The sequence below is a fragment of the Canis aureus genome, chromosome 2, assembly GCF_053574225.1.
Source record: "Canis aureus isolate CA01 chromosome 2, VMU_Caureus_v.1.0, whole genome shotgun sequence".
Lineage (NCBI taxonomy): Eukaryota > Metazoa > Chordata > Mammalia > Carnivora > Canidae > Canis > Canis aureus.
The window spans coordinates 71617055-71635597 of NC_135612.1; the positions used below are offsets into that span (position 1 = coordinate 71617055).

The 18543-nt window shown below is 49.3% G+C and overlaps 1 protein-coding gene and 1 long non-coding RNA gene across 3 annotated transcripts in view; one reads left to right on the forward strand and one right to left on the reverse strand.

Annotated features, from left to right (window-relative positions):
- The window catches only part of STK32B (serine/threonine kinase 32B), a 387142-nt gene that overhangs the window by 304958 nt on the left and 63641 nt on the right, over positions 1–18543 (forward strand). For both annotated transcript variants that reach the window (XM_077878608.1, XM_077878617.1), the window contains exon 5: positions 7183–7220. In XM_077878608.1, the coding sequence (XP_077734734.1) occupies positions 7183–7220 (38 nt within the window). The remainder of the gene's footprint in view (positions 1–7182; positions 7221–18543) is intronic.
- LOC144301491 (uncharacterized) lies at positions 3059–12816 on the reverse strand. Its single transcript, XR_013368308.1, has 3 exons — positions 12653–12816; positions 4383–4790; positions 3059–4098 (listed from the first exon to the last, which is right to left on the reverse strand). It is a non-coding gene; the product is annotated as an uncharacterized LOC144301491 (long non-coding RNA).

Here is an 18543-nt window from a genome sequence, read left to right on the forward strand (position 1 = left end):
GACCACCGCACCCCACTCTGCGTTGTGTCCTTATGACTCTTCTAGGTGAGAAAGGCTCCTGTTCCCCTCTTGTTGTACCACCGGGACAAAAGGGTCCTTGGCTGTTTTCTATAATGCCACCAGCTGATGGGCTTACAAGTTGACAACCACATCTCTAGTGTTCACTTTTTATTTTTGAGATGATGCTAGAACTGCCCAGCGGTGCTGTAGGTACCAGAGGGCCATTAAGGGGATTTATGTAAGAAGGGACAGAGTCAGATTTATGCTTTGTAAAGCCATTCGGGTCCTATTAAAAAAGAAATACAACCTTGCGTGTGGGTGTTGTAATAAAGAAACGTATCCTGAAATACGAATAATGTAATCGTATTTATCAAATCAGATACTTATTATGTATATGCTGCTGTGATGACTGCCTATTTGAGATTCCAGGGACTCACACATTTTTTTTTCTTGAGATTTTTTTTTTCCCTCCCAGCCAGAGAACACTGATCTAGAGGCCAGGCCCCATGGAGTGAATGGGTGACGGGCACTGGGGGTTATTCTGTATGTTAGTAAATTGAACACCAATAAAAAATAAATTAAAAAAAAAAAGAATTGAGTCTGGTCTGCCAACATGTGAACTCTGACCTGTGAATAGTTCTTTGTTCATCAGTAAGATGGGAGCAGTATCAGAACTCAATGAGGTGACGTAGGAAGCGCTGCCCTCGTACCTGATGGAGAGGAGCCACAGTCTGTGTTAAATCCATGTAAAGTGCAAGAAATTGCCCCAGCACATGATGAGCAGACAATACAGGTTATCTGTTAATGTGACTGTTGTTAACATTAGTGCATTATTTTGGGGGCTGCCGTTTGTCCATGGTCCTTGCCTTCCACAGGAAGCAGGAGACACACAGGAGAAAAGTAATATTTGAGTAGCAACAATGCGTACTTCCATCATTTTTTTTCCCTATTTCTAAAACAGTCCATGCCAATATAGTGAGATCCAAAGTGTGAGAACCAAAGTCCTCAGCTTCCTGTCCCACGTCAGCTTGCTTCTGGATGAGTGAAAGGTCCTGTTCAAGCTGGTATGATGGAGGTCAGCAACCAGGGTGACCCCCACCAGTCCATGCAGAGCCTCACAGATGCCTCTGTGCGCTCCCCAGGGGCCCATTGTGTTAGCCTGGCCTCACACTGAAGTGTCTGCGCCTCCTCTGGTAACAATAAACATGACCCGCCCTGGGCCTGGCCCTGTGCTGTTCACTCCCCTAAACCCTCACTGTGGTCAAGCAGGGTCACTGGCATTCAGACAGACCAGAGGGGAAACCCAAGAGCTCTCTCTGAGGTCTAACCACCTAAAGTCGGCTTCTTCATCAAATAATGCCCTTCACAGGTGGCCCCAACCCAGCCCTATAAACTCATCTCCCTTGACCACAGCCTCTGCCGACTGCTCCAGCAAGGCCTGTCTTCCCTCTGCCCAGAGCTGCCCTGGTGCCCTCCGTGCTATTCATTGGTGAACAGTGGGGAGCCACAGAAATTTCTGGATCAGACAACTGGCTCATTGAATGTATGTATTAAAACACACTAGGGCGCCTGGGTGGCTCTGTCGGTGAAGTGTCTGCCTTCGACTCAGGTCATGATCTCTGGGTCCTGGGATGGAGCCCCATGACAGGCTCCCTTGCTCAGCGGGGAGTCTGCTCCTCCCCCTCCCTCTAACCCCCCTCATGCCTCTCTCTTTCAAATAAAAAAAATTAAATTAAAACACAATAAAGGTAGGTTTCTGTAACAGGATGTACATGAGGTGCTTTAACACCATGACTGAATAAACATGACCAAAGCCAACAAAGCCTCGCCACAACCGCATGTGGTGTGCATCATCCAACTAGGAGTGAGGAAGCCGAGCCCCTGCCGGGCGGTGTGCCAAGACCACGGGGCCAGCAAGAGGCAGGCTCAGGACTCCTCTTTGCCCACCTCCACCTGCTACCTCCCACTCGCCAACTGCGCATCCCTTCCTCGGGTGGTAAGATAGCCACAGCTTTCATTTCACAAATGTGGCTCTTCTCCACGTTTTGTCTTTATTGCTACGTAAGATTGGTGACGGAGGATACTCCAAGGCGCCTGCAAAGGGACACTTGCAGAAATGTCCTCACCGCCCTCCCTTGCAGTTGAGATCAGAGCCACTTCTGTGCTATTTTTTTTTTTTTAAATAGCCCAGCTGACATTTTATGCTTTGTTTTATTTGGGGGCTGGAGAATAATTCAAGAGCAAGAACCGGGTTTTATAGCCTCGCCTGCATACTTTCCATCAAAGTGCCAGTTTGCCCGGCTCTGAAATTATGGGCCTGTCCTCAGAAAACATCGTCACAGCCTTCCATCCACGCAGAGCTCCTAATGCGCCTTCTGAACGCAGGAGCCCATTTGGAACAGGATGACGCGCTAGCGCTGAGATACCATCAATGAGAAAAATAGAGCTGGAGGGAATGGCCCTGAAACCCGCGACCCTGTGGCTCTGATAAGATCCTCTGCCCATAAAATGCTATTCTTATTAAATCCCAAGTGACTCAAGCTCTCTGGCTCCTCTGTGCGGCTTTGCTGGAGTCAGCCTGGTGAGTCTTCTATGAAAGAGATCCTTTTTCTAAAAAAAAAGGATTTATTTATTTATTTATTTATTTATTTATTTATTTATGAGAGAGAGGGGGAAGTCCACAGAGGGTGTGCACGTGAGGTTGGGGGAGCCGCAGAGAAAGAGGGAGAGCAAGACTCCCCACTGAGCCCAGAGCCCTGTGTGACCCTGAGATCACGACCTGAGCCAAAATCAAGAGTCAGCCAGGGGACACCTGGGTGGCTCAGTGGTTGAGCATCTGCCTTTGGCCCAGGGTGTGATCCTGGAGATCCTGGATCGAGTCCCACATGGGGTTCCCTGCATGAAGCCTGCTTCTCCCTCTGCCTGTGTCTCTGCCTCTCTGTGTGTGTGTGTCTCTCATGAATAAATAAATAAAATCTTAAAAAAAAAAATCAGCCAGGTGCCTCAAAGGACATCTAATTCACTTTCCCAAAAGCACCTTTCCTGAGTGCTCCCCAGCTCCATTTCAACAGCAGGATGGTGACCTGTCCTTTCTGCGCTTCTTCAGCGTGGGAGCCGTGCCAGCAAAATACACCTTGTTGTATTTTCCCTGCAAGAGTCAGAGAGGGGTTGTTTGCATTTTCCAGAGGAGGGAATGAGGCTCAAATTGCCCGAGATCATACAGCTAGCGTAGCACTTTTTCTATTGCTGCATAACAAATAGCCGCCAGCATAGCAGGTTACACCAACCCATGTTCACGCGCTCGCCTTCCATCGGTCGGGATCTAGGCACGGCTCCGCTGGCTGCTCGACTCAGGATGCCACAGAGCTGCAGTCCAGGTGCCCAGGGGCTGCACCCATTTCTGGGCCTCTCCCAAGCTCCCATGGCTGTGGGCAGAACGCAGTCCCTGGTGGCAGCAGGCCCCAGCTGCCCGTTTACTTGCTGGCTCTCAGCTGCTAGAGGCACCTGCCGCCCCTGTAGGCCGCTCACCCATGACAGTCCCCGTCTTCAAAGCCAGCAGGGGAGGATCCCTCACTCCAGCCTGCAAAGACTGGTATGATGTAATCTTGAGGGGGAGATTTGTCCCCTTCCCTAGGCTGGAAGCATCACAGGTCAAATGACCCGCCCTCTCCAGAGTCTGCTGCTTCATTTGCAAAGTGAGTACTGCTGGGTTGTCTGTGACTGACTTGCCATCCAGGTGCGGGCCTGTGGGGTACCCAGGCTGCCACTTGAGATTGGCCAGCTTCCTCCATCAGCTCCCCTCCTGCGATGCCGCCTGTGTTAGCTACCTGTGGCCGTTGCAGCAAATCACCACAAAATCTGTGGTGTAGGATGACACAAATTTATTGTCTCACACTTCTGGCCAGAAGATTGAAGTAAAGTGTCAGCCAGGCCATGCTTCTCCGAAAGCTCCAGGGAGAATCCTTTCCTGCTTCTTGCAGCTTCTGGTGCCTCCGAGCGCTCCTGGGCTTATGCCCACATCTCTCCAGTGGCTGCCTCTGTCTTCCCTAGCTCTTCTTCTGTCCTTCATGTCCGTGTGTCCAACTCCCCCTCTTCTCCCTTATGAAGACAGAAGCCATTGGATTGAGGACCCACCCTAAACCCAAGATGCTTTCATCTTGAGATCTTTAATTCCATCTGCAAGACTGTTTCCAAATAAAGTCACATTCTCAAGTCCCAGGTAGACATGAAATCTTGGTGGGGGGGACTGTTCACTCCCACTCCACCGGGCCACCTCTCCTCAGGTCTACCCCCAACCTCAGATTGGCTCTGACACCCTGATCCCTGCTGTCCCAGTGCCTTGGTCCCTTTGTTCCCCAGTAGCCCCCTCCTGTGGTGCTCACCCCTGCACTGCAGCATCTGTGCCACTCCAGCACATGGCACCCGGCCCCCACAGCTCCCATGGATTCTGAGCTTCCACAGTGGAGGGACGAGGAGGGGCTGTGTCCGGAGCCTCTGCAGCCTCAGCTCTCTGGGCCCCTTCGCAAAATGTTGGTGGAAAGAAAAGGAAGAGGAGGAGGAGAGAGGGAGGGAAGGAAGGAGAAAGGGAGAAGGGACAGTGAGGGAAGAGAGGGAAGTAGAAAAGTAGGCAGGTGTAAAGCCCCCAAGAGGGCACCTTTAGCATCAGAGGAGGCTGTGGCTTCCCGTCGTGGTCCTTGCAAACATTTTGGGGTTCATGCTTCCTGGGCCATGGCCACCTCGTCCCTGCTCCCCACGCCCCAAACAAGCTCATGCCAAGCATTACAGGATTGCTATAAAATAAAATAAGATGAAATCAGAGAAAGAGAGAGACAGAAAAACCATAAGAGACTCTTAATCACAGCAAGCAAACTGATGGTTGCTGGAGAAGAGGGGAGTGGGGGGACGGGGTAACTGGGTGATGGGCAATAAGAAGGACACGAGATGGAATGAGCACTGGGTGTTGTATGCAGCTAATCAATCACTGACCTCTACCTCTGAAGCTAATGCTACACTATATGTTAATTAGTTGAATTTAAATTAAATTAAATTAAATTAAATTAAATTAAATTAAATTAAATTAAATTTAAAAAACAAAAACATTTGCTGCTATGTCTCCATACATGATGAGTACTTATTTCCCCTTTTCTTGAGAGCCCTCTGGGGAAGCTCCCGGCACAGGGCCAAGTACTTGCTGGTTTGATGCTCTAACCTTTGACTCTGGGTCTTCTGCCCTTTGTTTTAATTTTGTAAGCTCTCCAACTCATTTCCCCCATGGGGACTCAGAAATCATCTTTATTCACTGTGGATGTTTTGTGAACTCAGCAGCAGCAAGGTGGGGGGCGGGGCATTTGCTTAATGCTCCTCAATATTCATGGCTTGAAAATTCACCATGAAAATAAGAATTTAAATATAAAGGTTGAGTGTTTCTTTCATCCCCAAAGCCATAGACCTTGCATCACATGATTACAAATAACCGCAGTGCATTTCAGGTAGAATTACTATTTGATAAACTCAGGAGCAAATGTTTTTTATTTCGAAGCAAGCTGTCATTAGTCTCAGAAGATTGGATATTTATTATAAATGAGTGCGTGGGGTTTGCATTTCTCAAGTCTGTGATTTTAATACAGAGCTTAGGAAAGTGTATACAAGTTAATGGTAAGTAAATCAGGGCTGAAGGTATCAGTTGAGTTTTGGGTTTTGTTTTGTTTTTGTTTTTTTACATTCATTCTTCCATCCTCTCTCAACCATATTTCCTCTCTCTCCTCAACCAGACTTCATCCAGGCTCTTCTGAGTGCTTTTGCAATGAGGCCTCAACTTCTGGGCTTTGCTGTTCATCCCTGCACTGTTCCGTCTTAGTGAGGACCTGTGATGTCGGTTTAGCCAGAACCCCTCTCCACCCTGTCCCCGGTCAGGTCCTCATCCCCCAGGCGACGTCAGGAGCCCCAGCCTGCTTTCAGCAAGAATCCTATGCGGGGTGGGATGCCTGGGTGGCTCAGCAGTTGAGTGTCTGCCTTCGGCCCAGGGTGTGACCCTGGAGACCCAGGATCGAGTCCCACATCGGGCTCCCAGCATGGAGCCTGCTTCTCCCTCTGCCTGTGTCTCTGCCTCTGCCTCTCTCTGTGTCTCTCATAAATAAATAAGTAAGAATTTAAAAAAAAAAAAAAAAGAAAGAAAGAATGAAAGAATCCTCTGGGGTGCCTTTAGCCAGAGCTCCCTCTCTACTGAATATTTCCAGTTAGTAACATTGCATCCACGACCCCCACCTGCTCCTGGACTGTACATTCCCCCTTGTCCATGCTGTGCACAGAATTGCGGACAATTTTCCCCTTCTGAAATTGTCCTGAGTACCGTCTGTTCTTACACTTTGACTGCTGTCCCACTCTGATTTTTCCCTGACAGCATCTACTAGTGACAGGCATCGTGCTAGGCATGTGTTGCATAAATGAAGAAAGCAAACCTCTGCCTTGAATGAGCACAACTTGGAGCTGGAAGCCTTTTGCTCTAATGGTGATGTAGAGCAGAACTTTCCAGAAAGTCCCCAGCTCCTACCCTAAAAAGGGATCAGCAAACTTTCTCCAGATAATATTTTAGGCTTGGAGAGCCATGTTAGTCTCTGCTGTACATCCTTTTGTTTTTGCTTTTTATGTGTGTCTTGTTTTGTTTTTCTAACTCCTTAAAGATGTAAAAGCTCTTGGCTCACAGATCATACAAAAACTGACTGAGGGCTGAGTGCGACTGATCTCTGACCTGGACAAGTTGCCAACCTTCCCTGAGCCTCCTCCTATGTCTTTAGAGCAGAGAGTGTAACCCCTGGGAGGCTGACTTAACAATGTAGGAGGGCGGCATTACATCAGGGGAAAGGGGACGCATCTATACCTGCTGGCAGAGACCAGGTGCTCAATGAACATACACACCCCTAGACGTCTCAAAATCAGAAATCGTCAAGAATATTCAGGAGGAAAGTATTCACACAGTCTACTTGCAGTTCTGGGAAACAAGAAAGAAGCAAGAACACAGACACTGTGTTATCATAACTACTCCTCTGCTCCCTGGGCTCACCCTTCATGCCAAGGGAGAGACGGGCACTCTGGATGTTGTCCGGCATTTATCCCCAAGCGTCATATTTGTCTTGTGCTCATCAATAGGAATCACATTGTCAGCCTATTTGTTTTCTCTTACAGAGACATCAAGCCAGACAACATATTGCTGGATGAACACGGTAAGCCTGTTATACATGCTTTCCAGAGACTCTTTCAGTGGGAAGTTTGAGGTTCTGCGGAACTGGGGTCCTGAGGAGTTGGATTTGAGGGGTGACTAGAACTTGTTTTGTTTAATTCTGGTGGATGCATATCTGTGTGATTTCTGGTCTGTGTCCTGCGCAGTGAGTCAAGTCCAATATATTTGAAGGTTTCATGGCTAAAGGCATAACTGCTTGCATCCTGGTGTGAGGATGACAGGGCAGAGGCAGGAATGAAAGGAAGGGCTGGATACCTCCCCACTCTGTAGACCCTTGGCTTCAAAAAAGTCACTTATCTCTCTGAACCTCACTGTCATCTTCTATGAAACATAAAATGGTGTCTACCTTCCAGATTATCATGGGGATCAAATGGCATTGTGTATGCCTAGCAAGCCAAAAAGCAGTAATCCACTAAGCCTTCCCTCTTCCTGGCTTCTCAAGCCTTCATGTGCATACAGACCCAGATTCAGTAGATCTGAGGTGAGGCCTAGATTCTGCATCTCTAACAGCTCCCAGGTGAAGCCAACACTGCTGGTCAATGGACCACACCTTGAGAAGCCAGGCACTATGTCCAACTTTGGTCTCATTGCAATCCCTTGGGGGACTTGATAAGAATCAAAGGCCATTCCCTGCCTTGTTTCAGCAAGCCCCAGACTCTGTGTTTTGGCTTGCCCCAAGGGATGTGATGCCCATCACAGTCAGGACCATAGGTCTAGGTCATGGCCCGACAACACATAGCTTGGCTGACCTGACAGTCTAGAGCAGCTTTGCAGGTAACCATCACTTGAACCATCACTCAAGCAGCCTTGAATGCTAAATTCACTGGCATTGCTTTGGGGACCTCATCCACCAAGGGCTTTCTGGAGGATGGGATGGAGTGAGCAGCTGGGGAGTTTCCTGAAGTGCTGCTGCATCATGCAGGGATGAGTCTGCAGGGATGAGTCTTCTACAAGGCTCCTCTGAACCGCCCCCACCTCTAGCAGCTGCAGCCTAGGGTTCCTTCCAGAAGTCCCTCTAGGATCCCGTATGTGTCACCAGTGTGTGTCGGGGAATCCTATCTATTGTGTGAGCTCCTTGGTCTCAGGGGTGGAGCGGGAGTGGTGGAATCTTGTCTGGAATCTCATGCTAGAAGCTGAAACCAGCTTGGATGCTTTAGGGCAGTGCGTTGAAATTCCTATGCCCCCAGAATGGAAGGCCAGTGATGACCTCAGGTTGCCAAGGAACCTGGGTAGAGCTGATCAGCAAATCAGCTGATCCCCAGGTAGCATAGACAAGTCAGTATCTCCAGATGTGGAGCTCAGCTGACCCCCCCGCCAACTATCCGTGTGTCTTCAAGCCAGTCTCTCCCCTTATCTGAGTTTTGGCTTTCCCAGCAGTAACAGAAACAGTGTGCCCCTGCAGGCATGGTGAAGGTGAAAGACAAGACTGTGAAGGTCAGCCACCAGCATGACATCAGGACATAGATGGTGTTCGAGCAGGCTTCTATTACTCACCCTCTCTCTGTCCCTTCTCTGCTCGGGTCAGAGTGGCTGCATCACAGTAGCAGGTGAGGTGGCTGTGAGAAGGGGCACAGGCCTGTTATGCAGGACACATGGCAGGGCTGTCCCAGAAGGCAGGGGTCTGCCCCAACAAATGATAGAGACCTTTGGGCAAAGACCTTCCAGGGCCCTGGATATCTTCCAGAAGCAAAATTAAAGTGGGAACATAGCTCAATAGGAATAATTCAGCCATTTCATCTATGAGGAAATGAGCCCCAGGCCTGTGTCGGCTCCCTGGTTCATGACCAATCCTGCCAGCCCCTGGCCTCTGGGCTCCTGGAACCACTGCACACCAGGACAAGGGCAGGTATCCTCCCCTGTGTTTCCTCATTCCTGACCTCTGGATCTCTATCCAGCCCTTCCCTACTCTTCTACACTTATTCTCACCTCTCTACTCACCCCTTTTCCACTTTCCTTCCAGACATCCCCCTACCTCTCTGAGTGCCCGATCCTCTGCCCCTCCCCATTGGCTTTCACGGTGTCTCATCCCTGCCTCTGGCTTCACAACATCCCACACACTCACCAAGGGCCTGTGGACACCCCCTCCTCACTCTTCTATAAGCTCCTATTTCATGGGACTGCCTCTTCTCAGTGTTGGGAGACGGCGCTGAAACATTATTTCATACTAAAGAGTGAGTGACTCATTCCCCCTCTCCTCAACTTTAGTTGAGTTCATTGAGTGCCTTTTCAGGCAATGAAGAAGGGATATTTAGGAGCAAGGAATTCTTCATAGAACACACAAGAGTTCTCCCCAGGAGCCTGTGGCCACTCATCAGCTTTTTTTTTTTTTTAAATCATTGTTGCCTTTTTTTTTTTTTACCTCCAGTTCTATTGAGATGTGATTAGCAAATAAAAATTGTATACACTAGGTTGCACAAAGTGATTTTTAGAAGGATACACTATGACTTAATGTATATATGTATACATTTTGAAGTGATTCCCTCAATCACATTAATTAGCTATCCATCAGCTCACGTTGTTAACCTTTCCATGTCGCGTATGCTGAAATCACTTGAGATTTACCTCCTTAGCAAATTTCAAAAGTACAATACAGTATTAGTAACCATAGTCTCCATGAAGAGCACTAGATCCCCTTAACCTTTCCGTTAATTGCGTTACAAAAAAGTTTACAAAACAGATGCTATGTGTTGTTATTTAAGGAGTTTGATCATGGCTTTCATTGACTCCTTTTTCTGAGATCAAGTTGGTTGGCTGTGTTTACAATGAAATAGGAACATAATTAAATAAAAGCATTAATATTTTAGTAATAACATTCAAGTTCTTCTGGTTACACAAAACCCAAGGCTTTCGTACAAGCTTTTCTGCTCCACCAGCATCTGCTGTCCTTTCTGATCCTTCAGACGGGCTTTTATCTTCTCCCACAGGCACTGTGATTTTGTTCTGAGATTTGGGGTCTCTTGGCCGGCAGCAAAAGCAGAGCAAGGGTAAATGAAGTTGAAGGAAGAAAGAGCATCTTATGGAAGTGTGGAAAGAAGGGTTGTGTATGTTAGGGCTGAGGGCACACAGCTCAAGGGCATGGGGATTAAAGCTGCAAAGGGAAGGGGAAAGGTTGCATCCTTTTCTATTGGGACAGTTAGGCTCCAAATAATCACATGCCTTTACTGTGTAAGCAGGGAGCATCTAGTAAGCTCACAAGTCTGTGGGGTTAAGCTCTTGTAGGCAGAGCTTGCTCCTAAGACTGAGGTCGGGTGGGATCAGCCAGGCAGCTCTGGTGATGTAAGCTGTCCTCACATCTGAGGGTTGCCTGCTTCCAGCAGGTAGACCTTGACCTTGGCTGGACAATGCAGCCCTGATTCTCATCGCTCCCCCTCTGGCAGGCCAGCCCCACATGGAAACAGGAGCATGGAAAACCCAACCCTTCAAGTCTGTACCTGTGTCACATTAACTCCCATCCCAGTGGGCAAAGCAAGTCATGAGCCAACCTAGAGCAGGGGGTGGGGGACTGCACGGCACACGGCTAGATGGCTGAGACAGAGCGGGGTTGTGGCAGTTAACACCACCATCAGGAAGAGGCAGGTGGAAACAGAAGCGCTGCCTGCACAGGACGGCCCGGGGGTCCTTTCCATCTGGGGCGCTCCGCTTCTCCAAAGAGGAGCAAAGAGTCAAGAAGAGAGTCAGAAAAACCAACATTTCTGCCCTGGGTGTACCTGAGGGCCCTCATTCAAAGTTCACTGATGCTGTAGCCCTTGATCTGTGAATTCAGGAAAGCGATCCCTTCATTTCTGCAGACCTGCCACAGGCCACCCATTGTGCCAGGTGACCCAAAGGACAGGGCTGACAGTGGCTGTATGGTGGCTGTCCTCCTATCACCTGGGAACCGTAAAAAGTGCCAAGCAGAGCCCCACCCACAGAAGTGACTCATCTTGCAGGCGAGAGTGCTGAGAGGGGAGGGGATTTTTAAGGTCCCTGGTGGTTCTAAGGTGTAACCCAGGATGAGGGAGGGACAGAAAACAAACCCCCAGGGTCAGTGCTGGGACAGGGCAGGGATGAGGTTGAGCGATAGCAAAAGGATTGGGCGAGGGCTTCACTGGGTCCTGCAGCGTGAGGGGTGTCAACAGAGCATTGGGGGCACGTGAGAACACCCCACCGCAGGAGACCACCAAGACCCCCGCACAGTTTAGGCTTTCCACCGCTGGCTGTGAAGTGTGTACCTCACATGGGCTTCAGAGACCGACGTGCACCTTTAGCGACACAGGTCACACAGCAGCTGCCCCCAGCAGAGTGAATTTCTCATTGTCTCGACCATTGTCTTTTTTCCCTGAATTCTGATGCCTGACTTCTTCACATCAGGGCCACTGTCTACCTGCCTCAGTCACCCCAAGGCCAGGCACCAGAGAGCTGGGGACAGCCCCCTGTGCCTCAGAGCCCCTAAGATTATTCAGATCAGCCAGTCCTGAACCTGCTTGCCCTGCCTCACTCATTCCTTTCCACAGAAACCACCAGAAAGGCTCCTGCCCATGGTTTTGCCTTCTTCCTTGTGACAGACCCCGCACTTTCCCACATGGCCCCCGTCCTCTTGGGAATGATGAGGAACAAGCTATCTTTTCAATGGCAATTGTCTCCTGATCCGTTGGCCTCACTCTACCTCGAATTTCCTATTAATTGATGTAGTTTAGAACACTCATTAGCTGGACTTGTTTCAAAGAATCTATCCTCTGGAAAAAAAAAAAAAAAAAAAGAATCTATCCTCTGTTGCAAACATGTTGGTTGATAAGTGTGATGAGCACCCCCCAAAACGGCCCCAGCCAGCAGCATCGACACTCCCTTCCCCCTTGTCGAAACATTTTATAGGCTGTTTCCACCATGCCTGGGGGGAGGGACACCAAGGCATTAAGAGAGTGGGCATGTATTGTTTCTGATGCCTCTGATCCAGGGATTGGAGTGGCTGAGATGGAAGTAGGGTGGGGGGGTAGGTGCTCAGGCACCTTGGAGAACAGGGTTGCTTCTAAGTCAGAGGAACTGTTGGCAGTGTCATTATTTAGATGGGGTTCCAAGAGTTAAGGACAGAGTGCAGGAGTGAGGTTTAAATTCTGGGTGTCCTTGGGAAGGTTGTAATGTGGTTCTTTTCAGGAGGCTGCAGGGAAGAGAAGTTTCTGCTGCAGCACGATGCAGGGGTGAAGGGGTTCTTAAGACCCTAATGACCCAACGCTGGAGTCCCTCATAGCCCCCCCAAAAAATAACCTCTGTCTCAGTTTCCTAGGGCTACTGTACAAAGTCCCACAGGTTCTGCCCTCAAACAGCAGAAATGTATTGTCTCATTGTGCTGGAGGCTGGAAGTCTGAGGTTAAGGTGTAGTGGTGGGGGATGCTTGGGGGGGGACAGAGCCACACTCCCTCGGAGGTGCCAGGGACTCGCCTGTTCCAGGTCTCTCTGCTAGCTTCTGGCCATCCTTCGGCTGGGACAACATAATTCCAGACTTCATATGGTGTTTCCCTGGGTGCATGTCTGTGTCTAAATGTCCCCTTTACATAAGAACACTGGTCTTACTGGATTAGGGGCCCCACCCACCTAGGTTGAGCTCATCTTCAACAATTACATCTGCAGTGACCCTACCCATATGAAGTCACACTCTGAGGTCATGGGAATTAGGACTTCAACATATGAAGCTGAGGGGACATAGTTCAACCCATCACAGCCCCATTTTCTACATATAGGATTTTAACAAAAAATAAAACAAAGAGATGGCAGGTAGGGGCCAACATATCACCTTTGTTCCTGATAAAAGGTTGCATTTGGATGAGTTGAAAGGGGTTTCCTACTCCAAGACCCCAGAGAGAGGAAGATTCACCTCCCACATCCACACCCAAGCTGTGTAAGTGAATGCTCATATACGACCAAGAGCTTGGAAGACCAGATGAGAGGTCCCACACCTGCCCAGACAAAGCTAAACTGTGTAAGGCTAGTCTGTTCATCCCAAAACGACCCTTCACACCATCTCTCCACCTCTCTTGAAGGCAGGGGGAGGTGATGGTCAGTGAGGAGTAGAGAAGGGCTAAGAATCTACTGAGGTAAAATCATTCCTTATGAAATTGTGACTTTCTGTGTCTCTGCTGACACTGAGTCTAAATTCCTGTTCTGCTAAAAATGATCATCTTAATAACTCCCTGTTTCCAGAGCAGTGTTTGATACCAGGCTGGAAGCCCATGTGGCCTGGCCCGTGGCTTCAGGGTGTACATTTGTATGGAGGGGAGGCTTATATCCTAGAATGACTGGGAGGGTGACCTGTGGGCCATGCAGTGACCTGGCCATCCCCTGACCTGGATTGGAGGCAGCTCCATCACTGGGCAGCTGCACATCCCTTGTGCATGTACCCATCTGGGCTACAGTGCCCTCAAGAGAAAGCCACTTGATGAAGGGAGGTGGTGGGTCAAACCTGCCTGAAGCTTGGATTCTGGCTTAAGGATCTTGAGTTGGACACTCACTTCCTAGCTGCTCACATGGGTGATGTGGCCACCTTAACAAATATCCTGCCTCTGCAAAGACCCCTATCTACCCAGCTTGTCCCTCCTTTGGCTCTGTTCCAAACAGACTCTGCTTTCCTTCTACCTTGCAAACCTCTCCTGAGTTCATCTTGTTGGCAAAGCATAAATCTCATTGAGACCCCTAGCTGCAAGAGAGTCAGGAAATGTCATATCCCCCCTCTCTGGCCCTTGTGATACAGGAAGTAGCAAGGAAAGGAGTGGAATGTGGTGAACATAGCACAGTGTATAAGCTTATTGAACCACTATGTTGTATACTTGAAACTAATACAACGTTGTGTTAACTATAGGAAGGAAGGGAGGAAGATAGAGGGTAAGAGATCGAAAGAGAAGAAAAAGAGGAAGGAAAGAAGGAAGGAGGGAGGGAGAGAGAAAGAAAGGGAGAGAGTCAGGATGCTAAGTGTAGGAGATGGTCTCCAGCCTGGTCCTACAGAGCAGGTCACTGCTGAGAAAGTGCTATGAAAACCTCTCTGCAAATGGTATTCATTGTGATTAATTCATGCAAATGCATAAAATTACATGCTCAGCACAGTGTGGAAGGAGAATGTATTGACAGATGGCCGTGGCCACCCTGCAGGAGCTAACCCAGAAACCTGGTTGGCGGAGAGAAATCAGGGAGAAACAGAACTGTTGAGAACTGCTCCCACAGAAGCCTTGTCGAGGTGGATTCCCTGGGGGAATCAGATGAGCCAAGCTGCAAATGCCAGGGAGTGCTTTATGAAATCTCGATCAACCCCTGGGGGAGACAGAAACTGGTGGGGGTGAGAGGGGGAGCTCCCAGGAGTGTCACGATTCTTGTCCCCGACCATTGTTTCCCACCATTCACTGCACATCGGGGGACCTGGAGCCCAAAGATGGTTTCTGGCCCTGGATCCTGCCCCGTGACCAAGACACGGGAGGAGGCCAATTCACATGGAACAGAAGCAAACCAAAGGGCCATTTCTTCGGCTCGGCAGACGTGCTCTAACACAGTCAGCCTGGCTGCTACCGCCGATGAAGCCTGAATGAGCTTGTGCCACAGGACTTGCTTTGGTTTCTTTTTTTCTTTCTTTTTTCTGTTGTCCTGTGAAAAGTTCATTATGACCTCAATGAAGCTCAGTGATGGGAAGAGTGCCCAGGGAGTGTGATCCCAAGTGGAAGAATAGGGCCAGTGTGACATCACACTGACATCTCAGGAGGATCATAATTACCAGCAGGAGCCCAGAGCCTCCCGTGGCTTTCATCCACCCTGGCTTCTTCCCCAGGGAGGTAGGGGCTTCCAGCTGCTTCTCTTCGGCAGTTACCACACTGACCTCTGCTTAGGCATGATGGAGTCCCTACAAACACCTAAGTTCATGAGAGCTGTTCCTCCAAATTCAAGTCTGATGAGAGGGAAACAGGCAAGGAATAATGCAGAAGGTGATCACCTGGTGTAGACAGTGCATTCCACTCGCACTCTCGGTCTAGCTCCACCCCCCACCCCGGCCCTACCACAGCACCCACTCCCAGGAGCTCACAGGGAGGCATGGCAATGTGTCCAAGTGAGGCATCCAGAGGACAGAACCAGAGAGAATTCACTCGGCTCCAATATGCAGCCTGCCATTCTGGGTTGACCGTGCCCTCAGAGCAGACCCCATCTTCTCCCAGGTGTAGTTCTCAGTGAGATAAGTGCACCGCCCTGACACATTTGGTGAAGTGCATTTCAGCCCCTTCATTACAGGGGCTGAAAGGGGAGACGAGAAGGCAAGGGGCACAGTGGAAGAGAAATTGATGTTTGTGCAATGTAGCTGCAGAGGAAGGAAATGAAAATGCAGCAAAATTCAAGTAGGCTTTGGGTGCTTTCTCCCGGAACCTGTCGGGGAGGTGCAGAGCCAGCCTGCAACGCAGTAGTCCTTAGCGCCGGTAGCACTGAGTAACTGCGTGGTGGTGAGGCAATTGTAGCCTCAGGGAGGGAGACTGTGGACAAGTCGTCAGCACCACATAATCCCCACCAACCCCACTCCCGAAGTCCATGACATAGATACCTGGCATTGTGGCTGCAAGCTCCTCCCCCGAAGGATGCAGTCAGGACTTGCTCCATAAATAGTCGCTGAATGAAGAAATGGCCAAGAGTCCTTGAAAGTCACATGGCTGTCATGTATTTTTATACTCAGAGAATAGCCCCAGTTACAACTCCTGACACTAGCACCCGTCAATACAAAACTCCTGGAGAGGGTGGCTGGTCCCACCATCTGAGGTCAGGCTGAGAAAGCGACACTGCTGTGGTCTTCATAGCCAAGAGTTGACATGGGGTGTCATCAACTCCTGTAAATCTGGTGATGGCTTTTAGCAGCAGGGAATGAAGAATGGTGACAGGATTTGCTTACCATATCTCTTTAATTCAGTCTCTCATTTGGTCAATCAGTCTGTCAACAAACACTTGAATACCTTTCCCAGGCCAGGCAGTTACTAACATACCGGAGACAGATATGAGCAAGGGTAGATTTCCAGCCTTCAGGAGACAGACAAGGTGATAGACACGCTACAGTGGATGCTAGGATGGGAATCACATTGGGGGAGTTGAGGGCCCAGGGGAGAGTCCTAAATCAGTCTGTTATGGATAGAATGCTCATGTCCCCACTTAGAATTCACCTGCCCAATGTAATGATACTTGGAGCTGGGGCCTTTGGGAGGTAACCGGGTTTGGATGAGACCCTGGAATTGGAGCCTCCACAATGATTGGTGCCTTTATAAAGACAGGAAGAGAACAGAGCCTTCTCTCGCTCCACCATATAAGGATACGGCAAGAAACTTGCCATACGAACCAGAAAGAGAGCTGTCACCAAGAATCCACCTGTGCTGGCCCCCTGACCTCAGATTTCCAGCTCCCAGGGCTGTGGGAAATAGATGTTTGATGTTTAAGTCCCCCAGTCAAGTCATAGCAACCTGAGCCAACTAGGACACAGAGATACCCTGCGTAGTGAGCTTCCTGTTGGTGGAAGCATGCAAGTAAAGGGCAGATGCACATCCACCAGTAATATAATTCTGGGGCCAGGTTTTGAATAATGAGTAGAAGTCTACCAGGCAGAGGAGACAGATGAGCATTCTAAGAACTGTCAAAGACTTGGAAGTGAGACGAGTTTCTGTGCATCCGGGGAAAGGAAAGAAGTGTGGCTGGAGTACAGGATGCATACCAGAGCTGGCCGTATGATTACTGATTATTGATACCAGTATTAAAACTTGTGCTAGTGGGTCGCACACCACAAACATCTTGAGCTCCTTCTCCTGCTGAGTTTTGAACGTTTCAACTCGCAGAAAGCAAATAGCCTAAACTCAGTGCATGTTTGCAAATTTTGTAGTAAATTTCCATTCTCCTGAGAAGGAACCCACGCAAGACCTTGTATGGCACTAATTTTCACTTTCCCACATCTTTACTCAATTGTTAAAGGAAGCTCACTGGGAAGTTACAACTCATCAATTAGCACGGTTCACGGAAACCAGAGGTGGTACCTGCCTCCTGTCACACCTGCTGTGCGCGAATTCCCAGTGGGGGTCCGCAGCGGGTCTGCTGCAGAGCTGTCCCCTGGAGCCCTCGCCACCCCCCAGAGGACCGGGAGGGAGCAAGAGCAGGGCTGTCCAGCTCTGCTCTGCAGGGGGCAGCGTGGGGCAGAGGGAACCACTCATCCCAGCATGAGGCTGGAGACCAACAGCAGCTTCCCCACAGATCAGCTGTGTGACCATGCACAGCTCACTGGTCTTTGGAACTTGAGGTCTCTGTAACAACACAGGTGGTCAAACCCTCCTGACAAGAGTACTGCAGGGATGAACATAAGATTTGGCACCAATTCTATACCCGTTATGCGATCCTACATAACAGTGGCTAAAACTAGACAAGGGGCTGCATTTCTTCTCCCTGTTTCTTAGCCTTCCCGCTTTGGCCCTTGGCCCTGTGGCCATTCAGAGCAGTCAAAGTGATATTCAAAAGTGAGTCAGATATGTGGCTCCTTCTCAAAACCCTCTCACTTGAAGTAAAGGTCACTCTCCTCTCCCCTGCCCTGGGGGCCTGGCACGGTCTGCCCCTCCTTTTGCTAACTGAGCTCTTTACCCACTTTCTCTCTCTGACCTCCTCACCAGCCCCTCCCCCGGCCTCTGTGCTGACAGCAGCTTCTGCTAGCTACAGTCCTCCCTGGTGGTCCAGTGGCTTTCTCCACCACACCCCCCTCCATCACCACTCCATCCTCTGGTCTTGTTCAGTGTCACCATCTCAGTCCCAGACTGTTGTGTTTAATGCTTACAACTACCCCATAATGTACTTCTTAAATATTAGTTCCACTCTCCAGATGAGGGACCGGAAGCTTACAGAGTGAAATAACCTGTCCAGATCTCATAGTAAGTGGCTGTATCGGCCATGATGCCAGTCAGCAGCATATGGCAAAAGAGCAAAGAGGAATTCAGATGGCCCCAAACAATAAAGGGTGTTTTTTAGCTTATATAGCAGAAGTCTGGTAGATGCAGCAGCTTCATGTAGGGTTTAATCAGGCTCTGGCACCATTTCTCTTCTATGCTTGCAGCTCTAACACTCCACGGAGAGGCTTCTTTGGCTGCCTTTCTTTATGCTACTGATTAGCTTTTACAGTTCTAGGGCTCATATTCCCACATCACACTGGCCAAAGACAGAATGTCTCTTTAGGTATCTCATGAAAAAAAGACAGAAAAGTCTTCATTTCTTGAACTCTCTGGAAAATTATCTCCTCAATTTTCATTGGCTGCAGTTAGGTTATATGCCTAATCCTGAGTCAGATGCCAGAG